The sequence below is a fragment of the Colletotrichum siamense genome (genome assembly GCF_013390195.1).
Source record: "Colletotrichum siamense strain Cg363 chromosome Unknown KSG_Cg363_contig06, whole genome shotgun sequence".
NCBI classification, from domain to species: domain Eukaryota; kingdom Fungi; phylum Ascomycota; class Sordariomycetes; order Glomerellales; family Glomerellaceae; genus Colletotrichum; species Colletotrichum siamense.
This window is the reverse complement of record NW_023501019.1, coordinates 4,797,710-4,814,756: the sequence shown is the minus strand read 5'-3', so window position 1 is coordinate 4,814,756 and position 17,047 is coordinate 4,797,710. Positions and strand designations below refer to the sequence as shown.

The window sequence follows — 17,047 nt, the reverse complement described above, 5'->3', positions numbered from 1 at the left end:
GGATGGGATGAGATGAGATGGGGGACTCTGCAGGTGAAGAACACGGGTGACGACAATGTGTGTCGGAGCTGGAGGCCTTGTTGACATAGAGGCAGAGTTGCAGGTTCTATTCACAGCAAAACTGTTGACGTAGTGCATGTAATAAGATGTGCGAGTACAGAATGAGCGAGGGACTTTGGACCTTTGTAAGCCGCAGAGGTGCCGTGTGCCTCCGGTGCGTTGAACACCGTCTTTGACATTCTTGGGGGCTCTTCCGGATCATCTCAAGAACGGCCAGGGATCGCTGGAGAGCTGTGCCTACCTTACTATGGAGCATGTATCCGTACTACATACCGCATAGTACGAAGAGTGCAGCAATAGCGTCGTATTCCAGGCTGTTGGCTTGTGGCTGAGAGATCCGTTCCCGCTTCCGCATTCGCATGAGGTGTCATTCCAGCCAAATTCACTTGATCCCGTCCAGCGCTGGCGCAGCGGACGGTGGGGTGTGTCCAGGTCTATCGGGTCTATCGGCTGCTGTCAATCACCGAGAGGCCACCCGGAGGAGCGCGAGTTTGCAGTACTCCGCTCCGTCGAGGTCCCCTAGCCTCTCCTTCTCTTGCGGACTTTGATTAAAGCTTTGCTAGAAGAGACAGGACCCTAGGCGTTGATGACCGCAGTTAGTAAGTAAACCCCGAATGATATACGTGTAAATCAACCCTGTCAACAAGCTCAAGCCCAGCCAGCCCCTAGGATCCCACGGTGCAGCAGACGCAGGCTTAGCAAAAAGACCCTACGCCAAGAGATCATCCGCTACTGCATCTCTCAGTGCGGCGGGCGGCAGACACAAGCACATGAATCAAGCACCCACATGTCTTTCGTCGTCCCCTAAAGCCGTCGTGGACAAAGTCAATACCCGCCGACCGGGTGGCCTGGCCGACAGGAGACGAAAAAAGAAACGCGCGACAGCATCCGGGCCCTCTCTCTCTCTCTTGAGTGAGTGTGCTGCAGACCGGCAAGTCAGTCAGTAGAGTTGACTGACAAAAGTTTGCCTCGTCTCAACTCGAGTCGGAGCGCCTCCCGACGGAACGGTGATGGATCTGAGGTGGTACGGGTGAGAGATTGCCTACCAACCACATGATGAAGACACACGCATGATGTGCCCGGCCGCCGGTCTCGTTGCCTCTGGCCGACTTTGATGCCTGCTCGCGTGCTCAGTCCCCTAAAACGGGTTGCTGACGGCCGAGATATGTTCCTGTATTCGTATGTGTTCCCCTGTGGATGAACAGATGCCCCTTTCAAACCGCGGCACGGCGGGCAGCGCTGCCTGGCGCGAACTTACGCACAAACGCAGCCATGCCGTCCCAACTGTGGCCTCTCGGTTTTCCATACTCGCATCGCATACGACAAATAGGAAGGTAACGAGATGTCTTGATGCCGTTTGGTGGTGGCTGATGTGGTGTCCACGGAGCCACCGGTCCTGTAGGAGGCTGAGGAGCAGTCCAAAGATTGGCCTCTCACGGCTTCAAAGATGAGGCTCTCCTCTGAGTGTCCTACCTACGCTTCCATGGGTTGACATGACTGAATGCACCTCAAAGGCCTCCATATCCAATGCATTTAGGGTAAGCTAGGCAGAAGACCAGCCTCATTGGGCGGTACCCTAGACAGGTGAGTCAACTGTCCGGCATTCAGTCCAAGACGGGAGTCGGCTCTGTTGAATGAGAAGACGACTTGTTGCAGAGCCTGCGTGGTTTTGCTGCCTTGACAAAGTGAATCAAACAACAAACAGACTGGATAAGTACTGTCATTTTGAATATGCAGTGACGCAGTCATGATACCTTAGCAGAGTAAAGATGAGCTGCTTCAGCGCCTTTGCCCACTCACCGCGCTGATTCTGCCGCCAACACCCCGCCCGGCGTCACACATTCAGCGACAAGCATCCGCCCCGGCCTTGGGCACAGTAAAGTGCCTTCACATAGGTACGGGGACCTCACCCCACCACGCCTTAAAAGCAAGCTACCCCGCCATCATCGCAGCCGCAGCTCACCACTCTTCATCTGTGACAACTGCAACCAGCCATCATCACTCACCGTTGCCGGCCCCAGAAGCGTCTTTTCTTTTTCTTGCCTTCTTCTTGCGAGCTGTGTCTGCAAGCCAAATCGAGCGTTTCCTGCCGTTTCCCCTGACAGCTCCACACGAGATCCACCTGCTGCTGCTGATCAAGAGCTTCCAACCTTGACGGTTACAGCTCCGTTTCCAACCAACAACAGCTTCTTCATTCTCGCCATCCCCTCTTTCAACACCAACACCAACACCAAACTACAAAGTACACGCTTCAAATCGCCCATCATGTCGAGCAAGCGCATCGCCAAGGTCCGTTCTTACCAACCCCTCCCTCCCCTCCCCCGCCAAAGCCAAACTAACGTCGCCCGTCTCTCCAGGAACTCACCGAGGTCACCGCCACCCCGCCGACCGGCATGACCATCGCCCTCGCCCGCGACGCCGACCTGCACACCTGGCACGTCACCCTCCAGGGGCCCGAGAACTCCCCCTACGCCGGCGGCACCTTCGCCGTCATCGTCGACCTGCCCAAGGACTACCCCTTCAAGGCCCCCGTCGTCAAGTTCGCCACCCGCATCTACCACCCCAACATCACAAACGACTCCCTCGGCAACATCTGCCTCGGCATGCTCAAGTCCGAGAACTGGAAGCCCGCCACAAAGCTCTCCGCCGTCCTCGAGGCCGTCCGCTCCCTCCTCGTCGAGCCCCAGCCCGACGACCCCCTCGAGGCCCGCATCGCCGACGAGTACAAGAACAACCGCCCCGACTTTGAGAAGAACGCAAAGGTCTACGTCACCCGCTACGCCAAGGGCCCCGCCAACTTTTCCGTCCCAGAGGTCAAGCAGTAGTCACCTAAGGTACTATGGGGTAAAGGTCGTTAGGCAGGAGGAGCGGACAGGGTGGATATCAAGATGGGAGACACATGGGCTACATTCAACACACAAAACGGCGGCGGTTGATGGCGAGAGCATTGGCGGCGTTCGGGATGGGATTCGGCTTATCATGGGCCTTGATACCTTTGCAAATGTTTCCGTAATTGGACCGGATATTTTGAACAAGGGATTTGAAACACTTTACCAGTCACTGTAACCATTTTATGAATACCATGATAATCTTCATGTATTTGTCTGTACAAAGAAAACGTATCTGCTCGGGGCCAAAAATGGCACCCTGTGGTAGAGCTGCGACAAGTGTTGCTGTTCCAGTCAGGCAATCTCGCATGCATCTGCTCTATGCTGCCAAAATTCCAATATGCTAGGGGCTCGTCTGTGCCCTCTTCTAAGATGATGTCCTTTTTTCGCTTGCCAGTTGTCCCGCATGCCATGTAGTCATTACCATTAAATGCAGTTTTCCCCAAACGCCATTGCTGAATGATATGCTTGCTGCCTCCCTGCCTTCTTGCTTCTGCAATGGAATCACATCACCTCGGCTGATCTGCCCAGCTTCCTCCGTCCGAAAATGGTGTTCTTCCTGCGCACCTCGCCGTCGTCGACTGCGTTTCCGCTGCCCACGGCATACGTGGCCGCCCGGGCACCTTCTGTCTGCACCTTGTCACGTCTCTCTTGTCGTTGACTATCAATGGTGTCTTGGCTGATATGACCAAACCCGTTACGACGTTTGAACGTCGCCTCCATGAGGGCGTTGGCGTCTAACAGCCGGCGGGGCATGGCTTGAACAGTAGAAAACATTTCCATGGGATCAGCGACGGCCCGAACCTCGTCTTCGCCAAGCTTGAAAATGGCAAGAGCGATGCGGAAGAGCGTCTTGGAGCCTTCGTAAAAAAAGACGTCCCACACGCGGAGCGTGCTTTCGATGGGAAGGGTGCCGATGAAGCAACTCATGAACCACGCCGTCATACACAGGGTGATTGGCGGCAGACGATTCGAAGAGATGCTGGGTTGGTTCTTCCTCCGAGATCTGGGCTTCTTTACTGGCTTCGCAGGACGCGGTGCGTTGGGGTCACCTTCCAAATCGTCGCCAATCTTGGCCCAAACTGCGGGCATGGACTCCCGAATGGCATTCATCAGAACACCTAGATCCACCTTCGATCCTTCGAGGCTCATCTCGTGAGTGCCTGGCAGGTACAGCCGTGTAATGACGTTCAATAGCCAAAAACATTGCTCCTCCGAATCCATGAACAGAAGCAGCAAACCAGCGAGGAAGTTCAGACTCTGGCAGTACCCGATGCGAGGGTTGTAGATGGCGAATGCGTGTAGAACTCTCCTCAGAGACGAGATAATCTGGGGCTCATTCGTGTCCGCAGGCTTCTTCTCGTCGTCATCCTCGCCCTTCCTCTCAGGCTCTACGTTCGGCTTTCCAGCCATGCTCGCAGGCTTGAACTTGATGTTGTCCGGGAATGTTCGGTGCAAATCTCGCTCAATGGCCTCCACGTCGACATCTTTTGCCTTCTTCTGCAGTAATTGATCGTACAAACCGGAGTGCTTGGCAAGTATAGCAGGGCCTCCGGCATAATAGAACCAAGCGGCACCTCTCCATTCGGGAGGAATGCCCTTGCGGATAAACCGTTTGGCCTTAGCACTGTGAGGTGGGAACCGCTGTGGACGGTCCGTCATGAGGCCATTCTCTTTCAAGAAGGCGGTCCATTTCTTACGTCTCCTGTCCAAATACTGGGAATAGCCCTTGTCCCAGTTGTCGTATTGTTCCCTGGTGATGTACTGATTGGCCTTCTTGAATCCGTATCGGTCCCGAGCACCAGGTTCCTCGATTTCTTCGGGCTCAACAGCAGTTTGCATCGAAGACGTTGTTGGGCTGCTCATTTTCGGCGACGGGGTTAGCGCATCTTTTTCATTCTGAAGAGACTTTGCCGAGTCTCTTTTCTCTTTTTCGTCCACCTCGTCGTTCTTTTCATCGTCGTCGTCCTCCTCTTCCTCTCCCTGGTCGTCGTCCAGCAAACCAACCTCTTTAGGCAAAGACGAAGGGTATTCGGATACTCTGAACATATCGACCGATTGGCGGACAACGGTCTCTGAAACAGGAACGGCTAGTGAGTTGGCAGGCATCGTCAACGGCTGACTCAAGACTTCGAGCATTCTCGTATTGCGCTTGTTGATCTCGGACGCCGGTACCGGGCTATCGTCGTTATCTTCGGGGCTCGAGTCTTGAAAGCCTTTCTCGTACATGCCCATCACGTCGTCGACACTAAGCTCTTCGCCGTTAGCGTACAGAGAAGGGACTGAGCTGTTCTTGGTCAGAACACTGCTTCTTTCCGTCACGTACGTGCCCTGCGCGCTCGAAGATGTCATCTGAGATCGGTAGCTGGACCGCATCTCGTCTCCACTCATCCACGGTGCCTCACGCGCATAAGTAGACAAGCCGGAGCTTGAGCTATCAACCCGACCGTATGCCAATGGGGGTCGGGCGAGGCTCGACGGAGGCGGGGCACTCCGGAGCCGAGATGGGGCGCGATGCTCGTAGTTATCGTTTCCTGTGGCAGGCATCGAGGAGAACGTCGAGGCAGACCGGGCGGAGGAGCCAGACTGACCCCGCGGCCGAGGCCATGCTTGATGATGCGAATTGGGGTCGGAGCGTGGGTCTGAGGGAGAGTAGTTCGCTGGCCGGGGACTATACGAGTCCTGTATCGGCTGCTTGATGCTAGGCCTTCTCGGACGAGAGAAGTTGTCTACCTGCATGGTATCGATCGAGGATCGGTCGTCGTCGTCGTAGGGTACGGGAGATCTAATCGAGCGGGCGGCGGCTTTGCTAGTCCATTCGTCGGCACTCAGGTCGTCGTCCTCTTCATAACCATGACTGAGGCTGGGGGACGGCGAGGCAAAGGGGCGTTCCGAGGAGGGGTATTTTCGAATTGAATGGAATAGGGCACGGCGAGGCGACTGCGACTGTGACCGGGCGCTCATGAGGTTTTGTTGCCTCGCAAAGTTACTGGAATTGTTTGCCAGCGAGTCCCAGCGTGGGGGAGATGTGGGTAAGGGATGTGCATGTGTTGGAGAGTTGGCGGCTGGGGAGTCGGGACGCTCTGGAACGTCAGAAGCTGGGACGGGTTTCGGATGGGTCCGCCTTGAAGCATAAATACCGAACTGGCGATGCTTTATGCTCGTCTGACGGTGGATGGTAGGGTCCTGGTCTGCCATGGCTCCCGAGGCGATCTGGGCGTCGGGTTGACCAGAATCCGCTGCCACGGCCATGAGGGTCATATTGGCTGAATCCCCCCGGCCGTTATATGGCAGCGGCGGCGACTGCTACAAGAGGGGATTGACCGAACGGGAGGCGTGTCAAAGTTGATAATGTTTTTTTTCCCTTTGCCTTTCTCGTTATGACAGGGCAGGCAAAGCGGTAGACGTGGGTGTTGCAAGCAATAGTGTTCAGGTAGTGGTGGTGCACTTTGGTTGTAGTAGGGCAGTCAAAGTCGTCGAGAACGGTACCATCGCGGCACATGCATGAACCTTGCGTCTTGCAGCAACCCTCTCGAATAGTCTCAACAACTCGTAGTCGGTATTGGCCGGGCGGGGCGGGTTCAATGGGTGATCGCTGCTGGAAGCCGGGATATGGCAGGTTGAAGACCGGTCGGTGCGAGGGTGGTGCAAAGAAAATAGGGTGACAATCAAGTCGAGTTGAGCAAGGAGCGGCGGCAGGCTTTGAAAGAAACACAGGGCATGCGACGAGACGAGGTGATGCCCTGAGGCCGGTTCATGCGTATGCAGGCTGGGGGCCGGATGTAAGGGGGGAAACTTGGAAGTGAAAGATCGACCGTCAGCCGAGTCAATGGGCGAGAGCTGGCGTTATTCTGACGAGGTCTGAGGTCGAATGGTAGGTCGCGGAATGCGAAACAAGAGACGCAATGTCAGAGGAGTCAAGTTGGGGAAACGGCTCTGACAGGTGCAGACGCAGGAGGTCGTTATCGTCGGTAAAATGAGGAGACCAAGGGAGAGGTATCCGACTGGTGCGGTGAGCGTGTGGTGGTATCGATGGGTCGAATGGCACCTTGGGATTGCGGAGGCTTCAGGAACGGGGCCAGGTACGCAGCGGTTTAAGGCAAGGCACACACGGCAAGGTAGGTACAATGGATGGACCTGAAGTATGTGTGGATGGCGGCCGTCGTCGTCCGAGGTTTGGTTGGTTAATGGCGGGTGGTCCTGGGTTTTTGGGGGCGGATGCCTGCTGTCGCAGATGAAGATGCTAAAACTGAAGCGAGCGTTTGGACCCGGACCAGGGCGTCTTCGTCATTGGCTCAAGCCGAAGCCGGGAAACATGCGTCGAGAGGATCGGAAGAAGAACAGAATGGAGAGCGGGGCATCGAGTGTTGAAAGGTAGAAGCAAAGCTCTGAAATGCTGCAGGTGGGATGCAGAGCTCCAAGTGGCCCAAAGCAGGTGCCTGTCTCTCTTGTCTGTTTCTTTTTTTGTTTTCGTTGCTTTGATGATGGTTCAGGGCAGGGCGGGCATCTGTGGCGTCGCCAAGGTCGAAGGTGTCTCGGAGACGCAAAGAGTGATTGACTCGTGCGTCAGATTTTGGGAGGCGCTGCCGCTGCCACGAGGTAAAAGGAACGACGGCCGCGGTCGGATGGTTCGGCGGGCTGATTGGCCGACTTTCAGACGTATGGAAGGTATCGCTGGCTGCTGTCGGTTCGGTGTTGATGAGGCCGGTGCGGTTTGGACACGGTCAAAGAGAGACAGTCCCGTCGGGTCGAGGCAGACGAAGAAACGAGAGATTGTGGTAGGATGAGCGAGTGTCGCAAGGAGTCGAGACAGAGAGGAAAGAAAAGATTAATCAGGTGGATTGGCGAAAGGAGGCGGCGAAGGCCAGCAGATGGGCAGCCCAAGGTTAGAGGAGGTAAGGTGAGGTAAGGTAGTAGATATTATTTTGCCCGGGCGAATTACCGACGAGAGGAAGCAATTGAGGAAAATAAAATAAAGATAAATAAAAATAAGATCAAAAATGTAGGGAAGGATCAGATGGAAGGAGCTTCCCGAAAGTGTGATTTACCACGCGGGAGGGAGCGAGGAAGGAGCACCCAAATGATGATGCCAGTTCAGAAGGTGAAGACACGAGAGAGAAGGGGGGGGGGCAAAGAAAGGTAAAAAAGGGATTGCTCGTTGACGAGATTGAGATTTGAGATTTGAAATGGAAGATCCTCTTCTCTTCTCTCTCTCGCCCTCTCCCTTCCAGGTTTCTTCAAGGTCTCTCTTCGCCTCCCCTGGTCCGTTGTCTTTCGCTTGTCGAGTCCGCCTGGAGGCCTTTCCACTTCATTCTCATTTTCATCCTCCAATTTCACAGACTCAGTACATATGCACTCTGTGCGGCACGCGGTAAGGCATCTGGATGGGAGCTCCCTTGGAGAGAACGGGCCAACTGATGGCTGGCGCCAATAGAAGCATTCCAATTCCAACGGTGGTCGAATTATGAATGCGAGAAATGCATGCATGCCTTCCATGCCTGGCTGTCCAGTCTTCTTTCTCTTCCCTGGCTTCCCTGTCAGTACTTTACCATGTATACCAGCAGACGGGAGAGAGAGAGAGAGGTACCGCGCCGCTGGCTCCGAGGCGAAGCCAATTCCAGATCCCAACACCCAGGACCATACCAAGACTTTCCAATCACTACACGCGCCAAACGAAGGGGCAATAGATTGATTAAAACGGTGAGAGTCAAGAGTCAGACACCCGTTGGCGAACGGCATCCAGACTCTGCATCTGTTTCTGTTTCTATCTTTTCTCTCTGCGAGTCTGCCTCGAGCAGCAAGTGAGTACACGGACAGTGAAAAAATAGAAGAAAAAAAGTTCCAATCAACAATCAATCCGATTCAGCGGTCCATCCACATCGTCGCCAGATTCCGCAACACCGCCGCGACGTGTGCTCCTTCCCCGCAATCTCTCATCAATCGCATCTCTCTGTGTCGGAGAGTCAGACGAAAAACGCGGTCAGTCGTCAGTCGTCAGTCGTCAACAGCCAGGTTGTTCAGCTTGCGCCTAGCACGGAGGCCGCATACGTACACTGTAGGTACTCGGCAGGTTCAATTGGTGCCCCGTTTCTTCCTTCTCGAACAAATTCCATCCACTCGGGAAGTGGTACGGCATGCGCTCAGAGACCGGTACTTGCTCTTGTCAGCGTTATCCAGGCATCGGCCGAGGTACCGTCCGATGTTTCCTGGCTCTTGTCCCGGCCGACATGCTCTCCGCCGTCTTCCCGCATCCCTTGCATCCAAGACCGATAATACGCTGCGCATTATTACCACGGCGGCCAGCACACGCGCCTTGACGTTTATTCCCTGCGGTGCGTGGCAGCAGGTACGCAACCCTCGACGACATGTCAACTCGGCGCCCACTCTCAGCCTCCGTCAGCCAGGGCAGGGCATGGCATCCATGGACGACGGCTTCAGGACTGAGAAAACACTGCACCTGCAGGGAACAGAAATGCAGTCAGGAACATGAACGGGACTGCGACTGTGGGTCTTTGCTTGGTGAGCCAGTGAGCCAGGTACTTTACGAATACAAACGACGATGGGACAGATGGACGGACGGCGGCCACCGGACAGTGGCCCGGATGTCGACCCGCGACCACCACCACCTCACGCAACGTCCCGGCAGCGCAACAAACGCACCTGGTGCAACGCTCTCTGCAGGGGCACCCACCAGGGCACCAGGGGAAACCACTTGTGCCGCGCTGCACCACTTACCCGTGTTGCCGTGGACCTGCTTAGGGGCTGCTGATGGCGGACAACAGCGGCCAACAGGCGCACAACCTAAGACTGCCCGGGCCACAGCGGCCTTGTTCAAGGGGGGACTTCCCACTGCCCACCCGACAGCTTCCACTGTGCAGGGCACCTGGTAGGGATTGCTCAGGGCTGCCAGGGCCCTGCCAAAGATGGTTTGCTAGCGTCCACCCGTTCCTGGCGCTAGTCCCGATCAAGAAGCCATCACCCTCTGCCCAATCACCTTCCAATTTCCCGGGTAAGAGCCCGATTCCGATCCTGACTGGCCGAAGTCCCTTTTCGGAAACAACCAAAGAAAATCTGCTCGTCCTTCGTCATCTTTTGCATCCCACGATCCAATTTTTGCTGCTCAATATTTGCCTTTTCTCTCCGCCCACCTCAACATGTCTCCAGTTCCCGCTGCTGGATGGGTCTCGCCGTTTGTCTTTTTGTTTTCTTTTTCCCTTCCTTTTTGTTCTCCTGTTCCCCCGACCCGACCCGTTCTTACGGCATGACTAAGACTTGGGCCCTAATCGTTTCCTCCGTCAACCACATGGTCTGGCCCTGTTCCTGTTGACCAAACAGCTCAATCAACGCTGCGCTCGGGATGACGTTCCAGTGAATCCTCCTGATGGGCGGGATGCTTTGTCTCTTCCTGTCTGTCTCGTGCAAATCAACACAAAGACACTAAACAACTGGAGACCGTGGATTTCCAGCCACCAAGTCAGCGCCGCCAACGGATGCCAATCTCGAGGCTGTCATGCATCCTCGAGCATGCATCATCCCGTCTGCGCTGCCGGCCGCCAGCCGAATCTCGATCATCCCAAATTGCTACTTACTTTACGGTATATCTCTTTCCAAGGATTTCAATACGCGTTGGAAGGCTAGCAGCCTACCTTTCCTTCAGCGTGGCCAAGTTTCAACACCTCGTTTCCACATCAGGTTCCCGCCTGATGTGCCTTACCTGTTCATCAGGACCACATCTCGATTTCTCTCTTCTCTCTCTTTAATCTCCCGCACTGCTGGGTCAGGCCGTTCTGGCATCAATACGGAGTACTACGTGCTCACTCACGTGAATAAGGCGTGAATACGGATCACGATGCTCATTCCAAACTCCGGCTTTCCCAGCATCGCCGATGTCCCATCTAAATGCTCTTTTGGCGAGTGCCCCGATGGACCAGCCCAGGCCTGACCTACATCTTATTTCCCATCTACTACCCCCCCTTGGTTACAACTAGACCGACCTTGGAAAATAATACCACCCGTTGGGTACTACTCTGCAACTCCGAACACCCCGACAGCTCGTCCTAGAAACGAGCCCGACCGCTCGGAACACGTGCGGAGCAGAGAGCAGAAGAAGAACAAGCTACACATGACACATATCTTTTGGTCTGTCCCGGCGTCTAGTCGCTTTGTCTCTTCGTTCATTATTCCCCTTGCTTCTTACTATCGACATGTCAGACAAGTGTAGCTTTGTGGATCGACGCTGTCTCATTCTCCCTTGAACCGCTGGATGGGAACCCCGAGTCTAGGATGCGGCCTGGCGGCCGAAAAGAGATAGAACATTCCTTTTTCCTCGTCCTTTTCCAGCGCTCGGTAGCCCATGCCGAAAGGTTTGCGATTCCAGGGTCTTCCAATTAAACCTGGTCAACGTGCCATCCGCCGCTGCCGCTGTGCGCCTGCATCACAAAAGTCGAAGGCTTTCAGCTGGCGGCCAAAATCTTCCAATTGATCAACGTCGGAAAAGACGTCTCGGATTTTATCCGGCCCGGCACGATCTTACAATGGACAAATGGGAAGTCCGTTCCAGCAAGTTATCAAACTGCACCTACAAGTCTGCAGCCAACGTATTGGCACCTACGAAGGCTAGCAAGAGTTCACATCACAAAGCTGTCGCACACGGAGCTTTCGGATTCAGGCCAGATGAAAGCTTCGGATGAACCGGTCAGCTCAATTCGGTAACCAAACGGACAATCCGTGCCTACGGAGGAGTCTTGCATTGAACATGTTGGGCGATGCAAGTTTCTGTTTATGGTTTTGAGTATTGTATTTTGCCCTAATCTCGCGACCAAGGACAAGCGTCCGCAGTGGTTTTGGGTCAGAATGGACCAAGGTGGGCAAGGCTACGATGGCGGATGCAAGTGCAAGTGCAAGACGATGGGCTCCTGGAAGCCCGCAGCGTAGGCCAAGGCGCGGAGTAACGCCGGCTCAGCGGGATGGCGAGGGGGAAAGTCGCGAGCGCGACTCAGTATGAAAGAACGGAACAGCTTTAGCGCACGTGATGACGCTATCCATGACGTCCCGTTCCGGCTAGAATCACGTCAGCAGCCGGCTGGTGGCCCTGAGTGGGAGCTTTACCCTCGGGGGGTGATTCGAGGAACGGAAATGGTAGTGATGGCCCATGACGATTGGCTCGAGAAGAGCAGCTAGGGGCAGAGCTCCCAATTCGCACAGGGGCAGGCATGAGCAGCTGCCAGCAACAGCTCACGCTGATGAGTGACGAGTGTCGGAGCAGTCAGCGGGTTGAGGAGGGGAAAGGGTGAAAGGGTAAAAGACTCAGGAGGTGACGCCTGGGAAGGGGAAGAGGGGAGGGGGGAGGGGAGAGCTCAAGAACAGAGAGGAGGGCAAGCGGGAGCGCAACAGAGCAGGCAAGTTCGCAGCTCGGTGTTGAGCTGTTGCAACTTGCTGTCACCGTTGCTGCTGCTGCTGCTGCTGCACGCAAGGTCCGGAGGTAAGGCAAGGCAGGTAAGGTAGGTGGACAGGGATGGTGATGTTGCTCTTCCCTCCCCAAAAGTGTCCGAGCTCTTTCGCTTGTCGGCCAACCACCAGCCAGAGCAGGCTCGCACGCCAATCTGGTTTCCCTGTTTGGATCTCCCCCAGTCCGCTCGTCTCCTGCACCCACCCCCATTGCTCTCACCCACGCCCTCCTTTCTCTCTCTCTCTCTCTCTCTCTCTCTCTCTCTCTCTCTCTCTCTCTCTCTCTCCCTCTCACCCGCCCGTCACTCACCCTCTCCCCTCTCTCTCACACACACCACGCACCCTCTTTCTCTCACCTCTGAGCCGCTCACTCACACTCGTCCTAGGTCCTAGGTTCCTGGTTGTTGCTCCAGTCCTCCATCTTGCGTCTTACTCGTCGGCCCCCAGCCCAGTCCACTCCCGTCCGGTCCAAGTTCGAAGCTCCCCCCAGCCACCCTCCACCACACCTCTCTCACTCACTCACCTTGGTGCTCCCTCGTTCAGCCTGGGGTCGTGGCTCCTGCTCCAGCTCCAGAGCCCGTCTCTACATGGCTACCTCACCTTGCGCACCATCAGCCCAGTGTACCTACCTCTTGCCTCTGCCTTACACACGTTCCCTCGCAAACAGTATGGCAGGGCGCGCACCACTCAGCTGAGAGAGGAGAGAGAGAGGGAGCTCCCACCTCCCTCCCCCTCTCCCGCACACTCACTGCGCACTGCACCAACGACCCGCGCACTCCCTCCTCCTCCTCCTCCTCTTCCTCTCTTCTCCTCACGCCCGCCCGCACCGCACACTGGGCTCATGTCCCCGGGCCAGACGTACCGTATGTAGAGAGGTAGGGTAGTGTAGGTACGGACAGACAGGTACCTCACCGCACCGCCGCCGCCAGTCGACTTGCACCCACCACCCACCTTGGCTTGGTCCCGTTTCCCTCCCCCAGAGCTTTCCATGCGCCAACCTACCTACCTTGCCTACCTTTCGTCCTTGCCGCCCCCCAACTTTCTCTCTTTCTCTTTGCTTCTCCTACATTTATCCTGCCCTTCCCCATCCATCTCTTGTCTGTTTCTCTCCGGAAACACACCTTGAGTTGTTCAACTTGAACCAATTGACCCCTTCGAGCCGCCATCAACACCATGTCCACCCGCAAGAGAAAGCAAGACGAGGAAGAGGAGCTTGTTTCCCTCCCCGACGACGACGGTGAGGAGGAAGAGGAGTAAGTCACATCCAACTTTACCCTTGCGCCTGCTCTCTTGAGCTGTCTCTGGCCAAGGAGAAACTAGCTGGTGATGCTCGGAGCTATTCCTGGTAGCAACAAAGCCTCTCTTCTCTTTGAGAACCAGTGCTGTAGCAACTTTGCGCGTGGTCCTGGTTCCTGGGAACAGCTGCGCCAACTACCCGGACCATTTGAGATGCTAATACGTCTTGCTTGTAGGTACCAGTCTGAGGAAGACGAGGGCGAAGAGGACGATGATGGAGAGGAGGAGGAGGAAGAGGAGGAGTACGAAGAGGGCGAGGGTGACGCCGAGGACGACGCAGAAGCCAACGGTGTAGAAGGTGAGCTCCCCACTCAGCAACATCCCCGACGACAGTTCTAACAAGCGACTTGCGCAGACAAAGCACCCCCTTCAAAGAAGCGCAAGACCGAGACCGCCGGCGAGGACGATGCGGCGGCGGCTGACGAAGAGGAGGACGCCGAGGACGAGCCAGAGGCCGACGATGATGCTGCCGAGGAGGAGGCGGCCGAGGGTGACGGCGACGAAGAAGAGGCAGCCAACGGCGTCGAGGATGCTCCCGCCAAGGGCGAGGTCAAGGCCGCCGACGCACCCGCCGCTACCAACGGCGACGCTGCCCCAGCCGTCGCTGCAGGCGGTGATGCCGAGGAGTAAAAGCGACTCTGTATTCCCATCATCTACTACCCATACCACACTACCAATTCATTCCTTCTCCTACCCATCAACGTCTCCGTCATTTAGTGTCGTCCTAAAATCAATCGTCAGCTTCTAGAATAGATGGCGATTCGATGTAAATGAACAGGGCATCGAGCCTGATTTCCAATAAGTAATGGTCCATCGATTCATTTCAACGCAGTTGTAAATATCCGTCGCTGGTCTTGGGATTGGCGACTTGCGATCGGTGGTGATGGCAGAGATCATCAACCAACCAGATCAGTTGGTATGCAACTTGTTCGAGTCCCTTCTCTTCTTCTATAAGGACGGGGCAGTCGACGAATCTTTAAATGACCCTTTCCATCTTCGGGCCTCAATCCTCACGCAAGACGGCCCAACTGAGAGCACGACACGTCGTCCACGGCTAACCCTCCATCGCGCATCGTCCTGTACGCTGGGGGAAATCCCCCGATTATCCAATAACGTCGCGACTTCGGATCCCCCCAAATCACGGCTGCACGGTGCCTGGTTGGTCGGATTGCCGAAGCAGATGGTGGCCGCCGCGGTCGAGGCCATTGAGGAGGGGGGCCCGGCCGGTCGCGGCGGACAGCGGCGGCGGCGGGCCGGGGACCTTTTTTGGGGGCCGCCTGAAAAATCACTGTTTGCCGGCGTCGGCAGTTGAGGGGATCCGCTCACGATGAGCGGGATGGGGCCGCCAGCCGGAGAGGGCCCGGCGGGATGCGTTGACGGCGATTGAGAAACTATGCATTACGTACTCTAAGGTTGTCATTCGTTTCTAAGTCGGTCATGATGGGCTCAATACGCACGCCTAGAAAGGCTCTCGTATGTTGGCTTAACTAACTTGAGGCCAGTATAATTAGCTTTCCGAGGAGAGAAATGGCAAAGAGCGCCGGGTGGGAATTGAAAGCGACTTCAGGTCATTTGCTACGATTTCCATCAGCAACTCATCTGTTGAAGATGCTCTCAACCAGTTGCTGCCCACTAAGCAACGGCACTCGCAATCGGTGGGATTGATCACAGATGCCCCAGATCGACGTGGAATAGAAACATCTTGAGAAAAATAAGGATGTACCTGCAATCTGCCTTTAACAATGACTATGGAAACCTTCAAATCTGGCAGACTGTACTGTCATGCTACGCTCTTACCTAGTACAGTAGTATATGCTCTGCGTACAATCTTACCTGTCAGCATTCCTTGTTTCATGTGTTAATTCTACATCGCCAGGATTCATATTGTAAACAGGTGTAGAGCCTTAATCATCCTTCGCGAGACGTTCCATGACATTCATCAACCATCAAGACACGCTGACCATGAATGTTGGCTAGCCATCGCCCAAGTTTGATGTATCAGATAGCTTGGGTCTTATTTGCTCCTTGGCGAGTTCAGAGAAGTCAACATACAGACAAGCATCAACCTTTGTACCCAAAACCTGAGCCATGCCCTCCTACTTTCCCCCAACCCGGTGTGCCCCCCGAACGCTGCAACGACCAGAGCAGGCGGTACTCCGATCACCCCCACAAACCTTAACACAGCCTCCGATGTTGTTCCTTGGCTGAGACAAGGACGGCTGTCAGACCGTCTGTAGGCCAGCACCTTAACGGGACGGTGGCTTGAGGAACTCGGACACTGTGGCTGTTGCTCGTGCGTGATGAATGGCGCCAAAGCCAAGGACGTGGACTGTACCGTTGGTTGCCGGAGTGATATGTAAGACAGCTTTCTCGGTTGCTTATTGTCTTCACTCATTCTCGTAGCCTTTTCTTGGCTTCGTAGATTGCCTGTACTGAGCTTACTTTCGACATGAATCTCAAGGGGCCTAGCAACCACAATATCACACGTGTGTACAAAACTCTTTATAGGTATGATAAGGAAAATCACGAGGAAAAGTCTGCTCTAGTTTCGGATGTTCGGGTAAACATAGAACAGGTTGTCCAACAAGCTTAAGCCCAAAACACAGAGCAGCCAGACCTTTTGTAGTCCTTGGAAGAGGAATCGAATGATCAAAGTCCTCGCCAAGACGTGCGGGAAGCTCTAAGCAGAGAACACTGCCGAGAAGAGAATGTCCACCATGCTAATAGATCAAACCTCGTGGGAGGAAGCAACCTTGGCCGTATGTCCTTGGTGTGATACCGGAAGACGAAGATTGTCGATTCACATGGTTCACCCTGGAGGTGTTTCGTGAGACGATCTCAGAGCTGGTCCCCTGGCACGGGAGTTGCAACTGTGTTCTAGCCTAAACTGGCCTTGTGCATACCCAGTAGGTAGGTGGTGATTCCTGTGGGGATGGGCTCGACTTATGCCAACGCTCGCAAACCAGCTTCAGAAGTTGCTGCTCACACGAGGTGAAAAGGCTTGAGCATAGCATAGAATACATAGTATGTATGCTTGTTGAGAACAAGCCTTCAGTCGCCCGAAAACATCATTGACCGGGTAAGTATGAATCAGGACAGAGGTCGACCTTTGATTTCGAGACAAGTGAGGCAAGGACTGTCCGTGAGGTTTGTCCCCGACGATCACGCCACTCTTTGCCAACCCAGCAAGACGTACGGGGTCGGACAATTTGCGTAGCGTAGCCGAAAGAAGGAGCCAGCCGATGGTACTCCGGGCCGGGTGACAGGGATCCATGGTGACGTTATGTGGCTAATGTCGACGACATGTCCCCGTCTCGACAACTTGGATGATACGACTGTCCTAGGTTAGAGAGGAT

General features: G+C 55.1%; 2 protein-coding genes across 2 annotated transcripts; one reads left to right on the top strand and one right to left on the bottom strand.

Moving 5' to 3' along the window:
- Positions 1–2,325: 2,325 nt before the first annotated feature.
- On the top strand, positions 2,326–2,885 carry UBC4 (Ubiquitin-conjugating enzyme E2 4; the record flags this gene model as incomplete). The annotated part of the gene is made up of 2 exons (XM_036642149.1): positions 2,326–2,349; positions 2,418–2,885. 2 exons carry the CDS (start codon positions 2,326–2,328, stop codon positions 2,883–2,885), a joined length of 492 nt encoding a protein of 163 aa, XP_036493150.1.
- A 567-nt stretch (positions 2,886–3,452) lies between these two features.
- On the bottom strand, positions 3,453–6,209 carry gyp3 (GTPase-activating protein gyp3; the record flags this gene model as incomplete). The annotated part of the gene is made up of 1 exon (XM_036642148.1): positions 3,453–6,209. The coding sequence occupies one exon, from the start codon at positions 6,207–6,209 to the stop codon at positions 3,453–3,455; it is 2,757 nt and encodes a 918-aa protein (XP_036493368.1).
- Between the last annotated feature and the right edge of the window lie 10,838 nt (positions 6,210–17,047).